The sequence below is a fragment of the Tasmannia lanceolata genome, unplaced genomic scaffold (genome assembly GCF_043159265.1).
Source record: "Tasmannia lanceolata isolate RefF3 unplaced genomic scaffold, GAP_Taslan_0.1 ptg000011l, whole genome shotgun sequence".
In the NCBI taxonomy this organism is placed as follows: Eukaryota; Viridiplantae; Streptophyta; class Magnoliopsida; order Canellales; family Winteraceae; genus Tasmannia; species Tasmannia lanceolata.
Window position 1 is genome coordinate 14,825,270 of NW_027518688.1, and position 16,336 is coordinate 14,841,605.

Genomic DNA, 16,336 nt, shown 5'->3' on the forward strand with positions numbered 1-16,336 from the left:
CATCAACCATCTCCTCATGCATCCAGTCCATCAAGACCCTGCATTTGGAAATCAACAATTGGAACCTTCAGATATATTATAAGAAAATCCCAAGTGTGCAAACATGCATAGATAAATCACATATACTGTTGATGAAGAGGTGCCATCCCCCTCAGGCCTTCCATAGTCCACACCATGGCTTGAATCAAATGGGCTGCTCGAGAAAAAAAAAAGAGTTTAGTGCATTAGAATAGTAACATATAACATACATAAATAGAGAATCACAGGAAAATGCTTCACCTGGAAAACCGTCCCTCAAATATATCTCTAGTCACAACCTCAAACATGTCCTGGAAAAGAATCACAGCAAAACCTTTTCCTGTTACAGGCCAAAATCCTCTTTAAAAAAAAAAATTAAACATTAGTTGAACCCATAATCTTAAAAATTAAACCCATAATCTTAAATCACATTTAAGTACTATCAGAAACAACAAAATTATCATAAACTAAAACTAACCAATTATAAGAATCAAATCATCCAAAAAGAAATTAAACATTAGTTATAACATTTCCACCTAACTCATACATCCAAAATATAGTTCATATATAAACGGTTCAACCAAAAATAGATAAATTTCACATAGCCAAACGGCGCATACGGCGCAGAATGCGCCTCAACATCTCCACTCGGTCCATCTCGTCGAGAGAAAGGAAGGCCCTAGCTTCCTTGTGATGCCTGTGAAGGTACACATAAGCATCAATAAGGTCACCTCTAACGAAACCATCAATGTTCAGCACTGCATCTTTGAGGCCAAGGAGGCTGTGTACCTCACTGGTAGAACTTTTGGCATCAGCAACCATTTTAATGCCCAGTCTGCATATAAAACCATAATGTGAGTAAACATACCTCATAAACAAGTGGGAAAAAAGTCTAAAATACTACTATCACAGGTACTAACCTCACACCAATGGCAAACCCCAAAAACCAAGGAACACTGTGGATGTCCTCTTCACGCTTGTCTTGCAAATCCTCATGGCGCTTATCATATGCATTTAAGGCTGCTTCTGCCTCCTTCCTTGTGGCATAGGAGCGATAAGATGCTCCACTATACCTGTTCACTTGAAGGTGACAATCTGCCCAACTGTCGAATATGCCCACCTGCTGTCCCTTGAAAACGACATAAAACTTATCCTTCGCCATTACCTGGTACCACATAAACAACACATAATAGTTGCAATAACAAATGATAGATAAACAACATTTACTTAGATCTCAAGCTTCGGTTTTTCATTCAGAAGCTTTATAAGATAACATACAAAAACTATTGATGCAATCAAACCCATACATAATTTAGTCCATCAAACCCACACCAACAAACCCATACATAAGTTAGTCCATCAAACCCATCACATGGTTAGTTCAAATATAAACGGTTCAACAAAAGACCCAACCACCAAAAAACATCGACCGAAAAAAGGAACTCATAACTGCATAGGCAAGCGCCGCATTATGCGCCCCAACATCGAAACGCGGTCCATATTGTCCAAAGAAAGGAATGCCTCAGCTTCCTTGTGACGCCCGTGTAGGTACACATAAGCATCTAGGAGGTCATCTCTGGGGAAACCACCAATGTTCAGCACCGCATCTTTCAAGTCAGGGAGGCTGTGCACCTCACCAGTAGAAATTATGGCATCAGCAACCCTATTAATGCTGGAAGACACAACTTGCAACTCCGATAGAAGTGCAGCATTAGGACGCTTCTTTGACTTCTTCCCACCAGTAGCAGAAGTTGGGCCCCTGATAGAAGAGGAGTCACTATAGCCCATGGATGCATCTACGGCAGGTGTAGATGAAGAAGGTCTAGCACGTGGCGGAGTACGGAGGAAGCTGTCGTCCATATCATCGAGGCCAACCGGTAGGGTCGATGAAGAAGCAGCCGGTGTTTCCTGCATCGCCTGAGTGGGGACCGCTCTCCTATCTCTCACCTCCTCTCCACGTGCGTAATCATCATCGCATACAGCTTTCATCTCTTCGTAGAGTGGATATCGTTTCGAAAAGAACCTCTGGTTTTCTGGATGCATCTGCAAACAATAATTGTCATTATCATGAAGAGATGATTTAAACACGTAACTTATAAATGACTCGCAGTGATATACGATAAAAATTTATTACCTTCAAGTAATCATTCTTAACTTCTTCGTCAACCGATATCTTGCACAAGGTTTCATCCCAGCCAAAGCCACTGAGATTAATAATGGAGTTCAGAGTCCTGTAGGTTGTCTTGAGTGTCTTTAACCGATTCTTGACATTATCTTTAGTCAAGGTCTTCTTCAGGACATCAGACACTTCATGCGCAACAGCATTGTAAGCGCACTCCTTGAACCCGCACCAGTCTTTTGCCCTTCAGCTATCTGATTCTTAAGGGCTGCTAAAAGAACCCCATCCATAGCTCCATTCCACTCGACATTCGCCTTCTTTTCTGTCGTACCTGCAGTTGTTGCCATCTCGCCTGCAACTTTCCAAAAGCATTCATATAAAAAATATTCACTCAAAGAAGTATAGATAACCAGTACTAATGCAAACATAGAAGTAACATTAACCCATGAACCAATACTATTGCAAACATCGAAATTATATAAATCTCAAGAAAGCAAGGAATATAAGCTACGGTTCCAGCAAACTACACATCGAAATTGTGAAATCCACATCCAAACACAGGTGGTGCACAACTATTGCGACCATGTCATTTCCTAGCGACGACGTGCTTCGAAATCATTCCACATTTGATTCATGATTGCGGTTCGAATGTTACGACCTTCCCTTACATCCTCGGCCCTGGTCATAGGAGGAGGAGGAACAGGTCCTTCTTCCTCCTCTTCCTCCTCAGCTACAAGCGATGCCCGCTCATCGTCAACATCCTGAATGTAGGAGTCGTCAGGCATCTCCCTCCTAATGTGGTTGTGGACGCAGCAACAGGCCAACACTATGTCGATCTGCTTGGAATATGAATACATGGGTGCTGAATTTAATATGCTGAATCGCTTCTTCAAGACACCAAAAGTTCGCTCGATTACATTCCTGGCTGAAGAATGCCTTTGATTATACAACTCCTCGGCTTTCCTAGGTCTGTGCCCTCTAATCTGATTGAGATGGTAACCAATACCTCGGATTGGAGTTATAAAATGGGACGGACACGGATACCCGGCATCACCAAGGTAAAACTTTCCTACAATCAAACAAAGGATTACAATTAAATTAGCTAAGTACTACAGAAACCGCATCAATACAAACAGTCTAATAAGCTAATTATTACCTGGCAAAATGAAAATCCCGTTCGGCTTTGATATAGCAGATGCTAACACCCGTGAGTCCGATGCCGACCCCTCCCACCCACAAAGGACGTAGGTAAACTTTAGGTCAAAGTCGCAACAGGCTAACACATTTTGGGATGGGAAGTGCTTACGACAAATATATCTTTTTTGAATATCCTCAGATACTTTTGCATGAATGTGGGTCCCGTCAATTGCACCAATACAATCTTATAATCAGGACATTCAGATGTCAACCGTAAGTGTTAACATACTGGCCTCAATTACTAACAACCTTCAGTCGAAATGCGTAGCTATCGTAAATGTACCTTAAAGTAAGGCATAAAATTACGATTATCAAGGATTGCCCGTGGTGTCTCCCTTGATGGACGTACTATGAACATGTCTTGTAGGATGAGAACAGCGTCGAGAACCTTATTAAAATACTTTGAAACAGTAGCCCCTGACCTTCTTGTGGTTGCCCTAACAGTACGATTCCTTTCATTGTGTGCAATCACACTTAAGAAAATAGCCACCTGTTCCTCAACAGTGCAGTGAATTGTGTCTTTCAACAATGTTGTGCTTCTGAAAAGGCCCACGAAGGCGCGGAAGCACCGAACATCCATTCGAAGAAGAGCAACACAATGGTTCTCTGCGTGCGTGATACGTCTAACAAAGGTCCTACGGGTTAATTACCCGCTTTCGTAAGGGGCTCTTGCAATATTCTGCTCAAGGTATAGTCGAACCCTAAGCGTAACTGCGGCCGCCGCAGAGATTACTATAGCTGCAGCTCGAAAGATCAACATCCGCCTATCTGCTGGTTGACGAGGCATGATGGTAACCCTACCAAATACTAAAACAAATAACATTTAGGATAAGAACACAACCAGCAAAGACACCATAACCACAGTCACAACCATCGAAACAAAACTCCTACAGCCACCACCAACCACCAAAGCACCAACAAGCAACCACAACCACCGTAACACCAAACAACATCATCCACAAAAATATATCCCCTACCCTGATCAGCACCTCAGATCCACCACCAAAAAAATACATCCCCATTAGCACCTCAAATCCACCACAAAAATATGCATCCCCAACCCACATCACCAACAACCAAATTTTTTTTTCACATTTAATGCTACCGCATAAACAACACGTACATACTATCACAAAAATCTTGCAAGAAAAACTACTCATCTGTTCCAATTAATTCTACTCATATGCTCCAATTAAAACAATGTAGCCCATGGTCCAAATCAAAACAAGAAAGATAATTAGGAGTTGAAAATCAATCACAAAAAAAAACCCCTCTAATCTAGAGGGAGGGAAAGACAAAAACACAAAACCCTAACAATTGAACCCCCAACATAACATATCCTCTATAAATCAGAAACTCTCATCAAGAAAAAAATAAAAAGATGAAGCTCTCGCATGGGGAAGAAGGAACGAAACAATACCTTCTTCGACAGAGGAGAAAGATGTGCTTCGTTGGTATTTGTGTACTCGCCGGAGTATTTACCGTGACCGGAGTGCCCGAGGAAGATGAAGACGAGCGGCTAGGGTTTCATTTCTAGTTTTAAGAAAAAACAACAAACAGAAAGAAAAATGAGAAGAAACAAAGGCAATAACAATAAATCAGGCAATAACAAGAAACCAGATTTGTTCTGTAAAAATGAGAATGGTTTAAACCACCATCGATTTAAACCCGTTAGAATCGAAACCCTAAAATGAAAAAAAAAACCCTAAACCGAACCCTCAAAGCGGAATAAACCCTAAAAGGTTACAAATCGGAGCCCAAACAATTGAAATAGCTTATAAAACCTAAAAAAAATTCAGCACAAACCCCACAAAAATGAAAAAAACAAGAAGGCATTCCACATTTGAAGAAGAAAGAGGAAAAAAAGGAGTAAATGAGAGAGAGGGAGAGGAGATCTTACCTTTTTTTGCCTTGCCGGAGGGGAGAGGTCGCCGGAGATGATGATGGAGCCGGTGGGTTTCGTCGGAGGGTTTGTAGCTAGAACAGTTTTGCGGAGGGGAGCCTGACGTTTTTTCTCGAGACTTTATCCCTCGCTTTTTCCCATGTTTTTCGTCGGAAAATTGCAAAGGAAATGGCGAGAAAATTTCAGTTTCCACATCATTTTTTGACGTTAAATACATTTTCCACATCCTCTAAACAACTTTCTCGAGAAAGCAAGCGAACATGCGAAAATGTGTTTTCCCGAGAAAATTTGGGTTACTTTCCTATCCTTTCCTTTCTCGAGATGACAAGTGAACAGAGCCTATCATAATCCTAACCATTCAATCTATAGAAAAACATCTTCTAGCCCTCCATTTTAAACCTCCACAAATCATAAATCAAACCATAACCATAAACCATAATCTTATAACCTATAGAATGAATGGGTTGGATGAATCAAACAACTACAGGGGACATGGTTGGTTTGGTGAGCTCGAGCTGAGAAACCTTTTGACTTGGAAATCCAAAACAAATAGAAGGCCCTTAAACCCAGTCCCCTCCCCCTCTTGGAGGGAAAAACAAAGGTGAACGGTCTCTCTCTCTCTCTCTCTCTGCTCCATCACAATGGGCAGCAAAAAACGCAGAAAATTGGAACCCCCAACCATACATCCTCGCAACAGATACGCAGAAAATCCCCCAGATTTCCGACTCCTGGCTTCTCTCTACCCCTCATTCGAGCCCTTCGTCTTCTATTCCCGCGACGGCCGCCCTCGCATCGACTGGACTGATTTCAACGCCACCCGAGAGCTCACCAGAATCCTTCTCCATCACCACCACTCCATCAATTGGTAATTCCTCCCTTGTTAGGGTTTCTTTTTCAATTTCAATATACTTTTTTTTCTCTTTAAGATTTCAGACTTTTGTGGTAAACTAGGGTTTTTCCATTACTTAGTCTCTCAGGGCCTTTTTGGATTCATGAATTTTATAAGCTAGTAGCTGGATTTTACAAGCTATAGCCTGGATTTTATTAGGTAAAATCTGAATTTGTACAATCCTGGATTTTACAAGCTAGAACCTGGATTTTACAAGCTATAGCCTGAATTTTATAAGCTAAAAATTGGATTTTTCTAATAAAAAATCTAGGATTGTAAAAATCCTAGATTTCACAAGCTTAAACCAGGATTTTATTAGCCAAAACTTGGATTTTACAATCCTGGATTATAAAATCCATGTATCCAAACTGCTCCTTAGGGTTTTTCTTTCCCCCTTTACACCCTTTTTGGATTGTAAGAATTTGTGAAACACCCAATTACTCCAAAACTTAAGCTGTTGGAGTTGGTGTTATTTAGTCATTTATACTTCAGATGAAATGAACTGTTAAGGCGTTGTTGAGAAAGAGATGGCTTTTCCCTGATAAAATGAACCATTTGATAGAGGGACCTTCAATTTATGATAATCTCGTTCTAAATTAATCATAATTAAAGCATTTTCGTCTGAATCGTGGAAAGAAAAAATTTCCCATCATAAATGTTTTCCTTGCAATCGAAACAGGACCTTTCTTCCATTTCAAGCGATTTTAGGTCCTTTGAAGATTTCAGGTAAATTAGGGTTTTGGAAACAGGTGGATTCCCGATGGGCAGCTCTGTCCCACTGTCCCCAACAGGTCGAATTACATCCATTGGATTGAAGATTTGCTCTCTTCAGATGTTATTCCGAAGATCGATGGCGGTGGCGTTAGAGTCAGGGGTTTCGATATTGGAACCGGCGCCAACTGCATATATCCACTTCTTGGCGCGTCTCTTTTGGGTTGGAATTTCGTTGGGTCAGGTTTGATTGTTCTTCTTCACTTTTAGTGTTTTAAAGGTTTTTCCTTTCTCGAACAGTAGAATGAATTAGTTTATATTTTTTATAGCTTGTGGAATTTTCTCTCCATTTGTTTGTTGTGGATTGTAGTCTTAGACATGGTTTTAAATTTCGTCCGAAATTCGAAACTTCGGATTTTGGTTGGGACCAAACCGAAATTTTGCGAAATCTGAAATTTCGAGAAATTCTTTTTTTTTTTCAAAAATTTAGTATTTTCCGAAATTTTGGCCGAAATTACCAAAATAATTAATTAATGCTTTTACCAGATTTCGGCTGAAATTTAAATCCATGGTCGTAGATTATAAGGGTTATCTAGATCGGTGTAGGAGTTTTAGAAGAAGTGGTCAAGTGGGTTTTCTATTTATAAATAACATGTAAGCAGTCTTCTTGAAATCAACGAAGAAATTTATCTTGGAAATTGTGCTTTTGCACACAAAGGAGGAGTAACCCTTCCCTCGAAGTGGGTCGAGAGGCTGATCTTCCCTCTAAGAAGATCAATCACGCTGCAAACTGTTTTGGGTTTGTAACAAAATTGGTGTTTTTTTTAATGTTAATATTAGCGTAATTCTGTTACATTGGTTGCAGATGTTACCGATGTAGCGTTAGAATGGGCAGAGAAGAATGTTGGGAATAATCCCCATCTTTCAGAGTTGATTGAGATACGAAAGGCTGTTGATCAATCTTTTTCGGATGGAGTTACGTCTGATTTGGGAGAGATTGTTAGCGTTGTACCCGGCATTGAGGAAGAAAGTGATAAAGACGGGTCAGTAGTTGTTGAAGTGGATGCACTTTCTGATGGGAAGAAGAGTTACCAAGGTCCACCTGTACTTATCGGTGTCGTAAGGGATGGTGAGAAATTTGACTTCTGTATGTGTAATCCTCCATTTTTCGAGAGCATAGCAGAGGCAGGACTTAACCCGAAAACTTCATGTGGCGGGACCTTTGAAGAGATGGTTTGTCCTGGCGGAGAACAGGCTTTTATTACTCAGATTATTGAAGATAGTGTCAAGCTGAAACAGTCTTTCCGGTAAGAACTTCTGTGCAATTATCATTCCATTTATTTTCCTTTATACAGTTCTTGAAATGGGCCTTTATCAGTTATTCTATTTGTTGATATGGTTTAGGTGGTACACAACAATGGTTGGAAGAAAAGCAAACTTGAAAGTTCTCGTTCCAAAGCTTCGTGAGGTTGGGGTCTCAATAGTAAAAACTACTGAATTTGTCCAAGGCCAAACATCTCGATGGGGGCTTGCCTGGTCTTTTTTAGCTCCAACCAAGAAGATAATAGCATCTCACGTATCTGAAAAGAACCATCAGACCTTCATGCTTGAGGTATGGGAATCAAAGATTTTACTTGATATTTGACTTTACTGTCAGTTTCATCTCATCTCTTTCTATGTTGCACTTGACAAATTCATTTCAAGGCAATTCAATTTTCTCAATTTCATGAATGTTGGCAGTTGCACAATATGTTCTAGTTTTGTGGATGAGCCTCAGGTAAGGGTGTCCAAACCTTTATGCTTCCCATCAAAGAGGCTTGAGCAGAAGACTGACCCGTGCATGGCAATTTATTTTTTTATTGTTTGCTGCCGAAAAAGGCTTGATGTCTCCCCCTTTCAGTGACTAGTAACTATGCTTTTACCAACTGACCGCTCTGCTTACTACTGTAATTTGCCCGAGATTTTATAGTTTGAGTTCTTTTTCATTTTGTTGGAAGTCCATGAAAACTGTGTCCCTTTTGCTCATTGCTTCAAAGATTGAATGGGTGCTTGGGCTGATAGATGTTTTGATCTTTGATACTTATCTGAGTTTGGTTCTGACTGTACAAAGGGAACCTCTTTGACAAACATAAGGAGCATCTTCACTGGTAGAATGCCTTTCACCAAGAGGGTCTGCCCAGTCATCATCTTAAATATTATAGCTTATTCTAATGCTGATTGAGTAGGGTCTCCTTATCATAGATGTTCTACCTTAGGGTAATGCATGTATGTGGGCAGCAATCTCGTCAATTGGAACAAATAGAAAGAAATAGTGGTTGGTTGTTCAAGCACTGAGGGCGACTATGGTGCCACCTGTGAGATTGTTCATTTTATGCTTGAATTTAGTTTTTCTGTTAGGGAGCCTATAGAGATGCTTTATGATGATTAAACTGCCGTCCATATTGCATTGAAATTTGTCTTCCATGGGTGGACCATAGACAAAGAGGTGGATTTCCATTCTGTAGAGGAGAAGGTGGCGTCAAAGGACATTTCTAACTGAACATTACAAAAAAAAAAGGACATTTCTTACTCTTTGTTGAGTCTGCTGATCTATTGGGGGATATCTTCACCTATTTCATAGCCACAATCGCTTCAAAGGAATTACTGAATTAGTCATGCTGCGCATGATCGGTGCTTCTGATTGTGGAGGATTGTAGAAATAAGGTTATTAGCTTCTTTTCCTTTCTTAGTTTTTTATTTGTTTTCCCCCTTCTTAGTTGATTACTTAGGGCTAAGTGATGCAACTTTGTTTATGATCATTATTTTAATATAGTCCAACTATGAGAGGGCTGTGAATCATACTGTGTCCTTCCCAACTTCTTATTTTGTGCCTTAGTTAGCAAAACATAATATGGCAAAAAATGGGAAGGAAAAAATTCTGGTTTAATACAATATTGATTAAAAAAAATGTAGTAAAAAACAGTCAAATAAACAAAAATGGAAAAAAAAGATATTCAATGAATAGAATGGGTTTAATAAGTTTTGGTTATAAAAAAGGATTAGGAAAAAATGGAAAAATATATGTGTCTCTATATATGTACATATAACACAAAATATTAAGAATACATATAATACAACCCTTTTTATAATATCATGTTTTGCTAACAATGGCTCTCAGGGGTAATTTTGTAATTTAAAAGGGAAGTGATATACTCGGCCCCCATCATTAAAAAAAGTGGTATATTCGCCCCTCTTTCTTCCCCAGGGCACCCCCTCTAATGTATTTATGACTACTCTTTTTACATTACAAGGGGTTGGCCCAGAGAAGATAAAGGGGCGAATATATCATTCACTTTAAAAAATATAAGGCTGGGGCCAATTTGGAAAGTTGCTATTTAAACACATTTAATATGTCTAAAATACATTTTACCGTTTTTTCTCATGTGTTTTTTTTTGCTATAAAATTTTTAAACAGTGTATTCATTCAGAGCACTATTTAAACAGTGTATCACATGCCTGTCCTTCGTGAGCGTGTTTGCTAATGGGATCTATTATTGTAATTATTCATGTAGAAAACTGAGAAATGCCTTTTCAACTTGGATCAAACAAGATGCGCAGCAAAACGTCCAGAGGAGATGCAATGCAAAGAAACACAATCACACAAAAAAGAACACAAAATTTATGTGGTTTGGCAGTGTGTCTACGTCCACAAGAGTAGAGTTTTCACTATTTCGGTTTAGGGTACACACTCTTCTTCTTCTTGGCCAAGAAAGCACAAAGAAAAACCTGACTACTCGTAACCCTAATTTGTGGCTTATATATCCATGCCACTATATCGAGAAAATTACTGAAATACCCTTTAGCGGAGAACCGAAAAAATTAAATTTTCGATCCGCGTGTGCATCACCCACCTTAGTTCGCCAGGGTCCTGTATAATGCCCTAATGCAAGACATCTGCACAACAATTCAAATGATAGATCTTAATAAACCCTCATCCAAATTCCAAACAGAATGTCAATCTTTCTTTGTTTGTAAAATGAATGTCTTGCTATAGAATACTGTAAATTATATAATGCCTTCCGTTCCTTACTTCACTTGCATTGTTTCATTTTTTTTAATCTCATCTTAATACTTTTTATGTGGGAAATATGTTCTCTTAGTTCGATTTCTCTGTTGTTTCAGGGTCTTCAACGTCAATTTGGTGCCATGCAAGTACTTAAATCAGTGGAGTTCTTTTTCCTTGCTAGTGGTGCATCTTGTAAATCTAATTTATCATCATTTATTATTGATGTAAGATTTCTCACCGTTGATAAATTGAGCGCATGGATTTTAATGTTCGTTATGTTCATGTTTCTAATGCGGTGATCTGTTTTTAATAGATCACTGCATCAAATGAACAATGTGAAGCAGTTCTAAAAGATGGCCTCCAGATTTGTGATGGAAGTGCTGGTCAATTTATATGTGAGACTTCCAATGTCTCAAGCAATTTGCACCGTCAATCAGATGAACTATGCTTCCGTGTCTCAGTAAGTTCAACTCTTTTCTTTTGGTTTACTCATAATATCTATTTGGGTTCTTAACTCTGTTTTGCTTATGGCTGATCTATTGCTTATTCCTTAATGTAGGTATTTGAGCAAATTCCGGGCACACTTTTACTGAGAGGATCATTACTGCATAAGCAAAGTCCACTTTCAGGTTCTTATTTCCTTATTTAGATCAATTATGATGGCCTCCAGATGGAAAATCATCGATACACAATATAATATCACACCTGTGTTTGAACATTCTGGTTATATTTACACAACTTTACACTCTTTAAGGCCCTATTTGTTTTGGATTTTGAGAACCAATTGTGAGTCCAAAACTAGGCTCAAATTTGTGTTTAACGAAACAATTGTGAGTCCAAAATTGATTATTGGACTCAAATTTACGTTTAACAAAACCTCAGAACAACTCTATTTGCTGGCACTCATACTCTGCTGCCAAGAGCAAAACTTCACAACAACTCCATCTGGTTGATAGTCACACTTTGAATCCCTATTAGGCTGTTCACCATGCAAGCCGGGATTTCTTTATGGCTGGATAGACTTGCTATCCTCTCTTCACATCAACCTTTATTCTTGACCAAACACATAGAGAGTAATTCTAATTAATTGAATTTTTAACAAATGTAGTTAATTATACATCAACCCTTTTCTTCCAAAAAAAAATTATGCATTAACGCTTAATGGTCATGTTTTATAGTAATTGTAAGATCACATGCCTTTTCTCATATGGGAAAAGAAGGGTAATATGCGCATTTCTTCGGTAGTAGCTGTCATTCCGAAGCAGTTGGAGATATGAGACATGAAATGTGTCCCCTTCCTTTCTTAGCGAAAATGTATTTGCACTCCAATATTTATAATGATACATTGACACTCCTTTCTTCACTCAATGAGGTTAGAGTTTCCCAAAAAACCAATGACATCCAAACATAAAAAAGAGAGTGACAAAGTAAAAGAATGTTTTTCAAGGGATTTTCTAGGCAATTTCGCAAAAAGCCATTTCGCAGTCGCAACTCACTTGTGGCGGAGACAACAGCACCACAGGCTCACTTTTTTTTCCAGGTTTTATCTTATTAATTTGTTGTTGTCTCATGCAAAAGTGGGGTGTAGGGGCTATGTGATCTAGGTATTTAACTTCAAGGCCCTACAATAGGTGGGGCGGATGTTGGAAAGTGCTATTGAATCAAACAATTCTAACCATTCGATATGGGGGGACCACTGCATTGGATTCTAATTCTTTTAGAAACATCCATTTCACAAGAAACCAATATAAGGGTTAGGATCATCCAATGGAGCTGTTGGGCAAGCCAGGGCCGCCCCGTGTATTGTAAAAAGAGTAGTCATAAATACACTAGAGAGGGTGGTCTGGGGAAGAAAAGAAGGCGAATATATCACTCACCCTTTCCATAAAATCAATGGATATCTGTTTCAAGGACGCACTCCATTATAAGCCAACTGACTACCAAATCACCAAGCCTACCTTACTTTTCCCACATGCAGCATATAAACTCATATTATGACAATACTCCAAAGGATTGCAAATGGAGTGATGGTCCACAACACCTTTTCTGCCAAGCCTTTTGCATATCAGGCTGCTGAATAAAAGGCTAATAGAGTTAGGGTAAACCCAAAACACACCAAAACAATTGAGGATGGCATACCAAAATGAGGAGACTTACTCACAGTGTCAAAAGATATGATTGGTGGATTCTTCATCCTTATTGCATAGAATTGACCTATTTGCCAAATGGTTCTTTTTCTTTTTAATCATGTCTAAGTGTTCATTCTTTCTGATGATGCAGTCCAAACAAGTGCAGCAACTCTTGGAGTAGCGGTAACATGCCAAAGTGATTGGTCTTAAGTTTTTGGCTTCCAGAACTCTTTTCGTAGTCAGGGAAATAAAATAAGCGCTCAAAAATTATCCGACCATTGTGGAAGAACTCAAACTCTCTTGAGGTCCTCTTTGATAAGATCCCACCATACGAATTGTACGAATGGCCCATTTAGAAGTTTAGATATCATTTTGCTTCCCTACATGCATAATCACTTAGCATCAATCACCAACTCATAAAAGAGAAGTCGGGAAGGCTGATACTTTTGTGCATTGATCAACTATTGAATTGTACGACGGATGCATGGCGGAGTCCCAATGGGTAATGTCTACATCGAAGTCAAAATCCATATTTCATGTTTCTGTTTTAAGGGAAAAAATTTGGACCATTTATTGATTTATGCGTGTATTCATGTGTATGGGACATATTAATCTTCTCATCATTTCAATTTATATCCTGAATTCTGATATAAGCAGTATTGTCAGTCCAATTAGATAGGTTCTGGGCTGAAACTCTAATTGTTGGATGATCTTAAGCATCTGACATTGAGTATTACTTAAACTGATCATCATTTAACTCTCTTAACATGGGCATGAAAGACAATGCATAAGATTTTGAATTACCAAGAAATGGTGAAATTGTTCAATGTATACGCTTAGCTGCACGTAATGGGGTATGCCATAGGTGCCATCTTTGATGTTTGATCCAATAGCTTCTTATAAAATCAGCTGTGGTCAGATCAAATATCAAGAACAGCGCCCTGATTGAGTGCAGCTAAGCGGGGACACCATATAAAAACGCCCAATAAATGATATTGGTATGGTTTAATCTTTAAACCAATCTTCTCATTCTGGTAACATCTCTTTTGCTTTCCTCCACTGTCAATATAATCTATTTATTGCGAATATCAAGTCATGGCTGCTTTCTTTGCAGGTTTATTCTCATCAATATTCCGGCGACTAGAGGAAGCTTTGAAAAAGGAATTCTTAGAGAAAAGCATCAGACCCTGCAGAGCATAGGGGCTCAGTAATATGGTCATTAGAGACAAAAAGTACAATGCTTTGTGCATCACTTGTTAAAGACCAGGCAGAGATCCTACTAAAGAGAGAACATTTTCAAGATCTGTCCCGAATTTTTCGCCCCGCCACCGACCATTGGCTGATGGGTTTCTCAAATTGTAACTTGTAGACCATTCTTCATATTTTTTTTGCTGAAATAACTCATCAGAGATGATTGCCTCCATTCCAAGTTTGAGTTTTTTGTTCCTCCTCTTCATACATAATCAGAAGTTACTCATGGTACTTTGGCATGATGTTTTGCTTCTTTGCATCCAAACATATGATATTTGATAAAGAGGTGAGCTACAAGCCCTCATCATCATGGATATTCATAAAATAAAGGGTAATCTGGTTTGGTGGGGAGCCCGATGTAGCATTCCCTCAACCCTAACCCTATTCAACCGACGCCTCAGGTTAACCTTGACCCAACCCGCCTCCAAACTTCTCAAGTCTCAACACTTAACTCCTAATCCTATTTTTCCTAATCAGGTCAGGTCGGGTTGTCCAAGGCATCAACCCCAACCCAACCCAAAATTAAATCAGGTTGGCTTTTCCCAACCCTAACCCGAGCTGAAATTAGGTTGAACCCGCCAGGGTAGGGTTGAGCTGACCCAAGTTGCACGCCTAGCAATAGGGGTGGTTATTTGGTTATAACCGAACCAAAATAACCGAAATTTGATAACCGAAATAATTTCCGTTATCAAATATAGGAAACCGAAACCGAACCGAATTTTACTAAAGCCGAACCAAAACCGAACCGATTAAAAATTCAGTTGTTCGGTTATAACTGAATTTTGATAGAAAAAGACAAAAAAATATTTATTTGGACGGTTTGATCGGAGGGCTATGATCAATCTATCGAAACGGTTTTTTAGGCACAACATATTAAAGTTGTGATCAATCAAATAGACGGTTTGGATCATCCTACGGAGTGCCCATACACCATTTTTTGAAAAAAATAATGTTTATTTTTGGTTATTTCGGTTAACTGAATTTTTTCCCGAGATAACTGAAACCGAAACTGAATAATTGAATTAACCAAAAAAAAAAAAAAAAACCGAAACCGAACCGAATTAGCAAAAAACCGAACTGAACCGACCGAATCAATTCGGTTCGGTTCGGTTATTCAGTTTTAACCGAATAATGAACACCCCTACCTAGCAAATAGACATCCATAGGAATTAGCTTAGCATAGGGACTCACTCTCAGTATTGTCACTATAAGAATCCGTAATGAAAATCCCTCCTCGTACGTTGCCCAACAAGGGCCCTGCTAGCCAATAAAGCTAATGTTGTCTCTCTGTAACGTTTCAAATGAAAGATGTTACGTGGCTAGAGAGTCCCACTAGGGATGTGGAGTAAATTACATTAGATTTTCTAGCCTGTGAGATTTGCTCTCTTAGTTGTTTGGCATGGGTAGGGTTGTTAGAGAAACGGTTTGATTGTGAAAAGAGACCCACATGCATGATTGTGCGGACCTTCTCTGGCTTCAATATCTATCAAAACAAAGGCTGAAATCCTCGTAGCTATTTTCATCAACAATTTGACAACCTGTACCTACAAAATTGTCCTTTATGAACCGATCATTTTTTTTTCTATAACCCTTTTTTCAGCTAAGCAAAAATGGGAAATGAAAACCTAAAAACTCAATAGCACCATCTCATCATTTTTCAACCATAACAAACTTACAAATTGGGATTGACAAAGTTCATGGATGGTTGGACGCCCCTGTTGTTTTGGCATCGGGGCAATGTAGGCTCTGCGGTGAACTCAATCGAGCGATCTCTACAAATAGGGCAGAACGAAGAGCGATGCAGCCATTGATCAATGCAGTACTTATGAAAAATATGGTTACATTTCAGCAATCGGATTTCCTCCCCGGCCGAGAATTCAGCCAAGCAAATAGAGCAGTTTTTGGATTCGGAGCAGGAATCTGATGATGTTGATGCGATTGGGTAGATGAGTATAGGGATAGATTGGATTTCGTCGTGGGGAATTTGTTGGGTTGATGTGCGTGGATCCTGGGTTGTGGTGGTATTGGACGGTCGACCGAGGAAACATCTTATAATGGAGATGAGGATGAGGAA

At 39.2% G+C, this 16,336-nt stretch overlaps 3 protein-coding genes across 4 annotated transcripts; 1 reads left to right on the top strand and 2 right to left on the bottom strand.

The window, feature by feature from the left end:
* Positions 1–458: 458 nt before the first annotated feature.
* On the bottom strand, positions 459–1,213 carry LOC143886168 (uncharacterized). Its single transcript, XM_077390121.1, has 2 exons — positions 939–1,213; positions 459–853 (listed from the first exon to the last, which is right to left on the bottom strand). The coding sequence occupies exons 1-2, from the start codon at positions 1,193–1,195 to the stop codon at positions 616–618; spliced, it is 495 nt and encodes a 164-aa protein (XP_077246236.1). The 5' UTR covers positions 1,196–1,213; the 3' UTR covers positions 459–615.
* Positions 1,214–1,380: 167 nt separating this feature from the next.
* Positions 1,381–2,491, bottom strand: LOC143886170 (uncharacterized). Its single transcript, XM_077390122.1, has 2 exons — positions 2,153–2,491; positions 1,381–2,061 (listed from the first exon to the last, which is right to left on the bottom strand). The coding sequence occupies exon 2, from the start codon at positions 2,059–2,061 to the stop codon at positions 1,462–1,464; it is 600 nt and encodes a 199-aa protein (XP_077246237.1). The 5' UTR covers positions 2,153–2,491; the 3' UTR covers positions 1,381–1,461.
* A 3,226-nt stretch (positions 2,492–5,717) lies between these two features.
* Positions 5,718–14,504, top strand: FIO1 (methyltransferase). 2 transcript variants are annotated; one of them, XM_077390444.1, is made up of 9 exons: positions 5,718–6,102; positions 6,876–7,081; positions 7,703–8,144; positions 8,242–8,449; positions 10,999–11,106; positions 11,196–11,342; positions 11,442–11,511; positions 13,163–13,513; positions 14,126–14,504. In XM_077390444.1, the coding sequence occupies exons 1-8, from the start codon at positions 5,879–5,881 to the stop codon at positions 13,219–13,221; spliced, it is 1,464 nt and encodes a 487-aa protein (XP_077246559.1). In that variant the 5' UTR covers positions 5,718–5,878; the 3' UTR covers positions 13,222–13,513; positions 14,126–14,504. The 2 variants fall into 2 exon arrangements, with proteins under 2 accessions (XP_077246559.1, XP_077246558.1); XM_077390443.1 differs by lacking the exon at positions 13,163–13,513 and having other exon boundaries at positions 5,720–6,102.
* Positions 14,505–16,336: the final 1,832 nt, after the last annotated feature.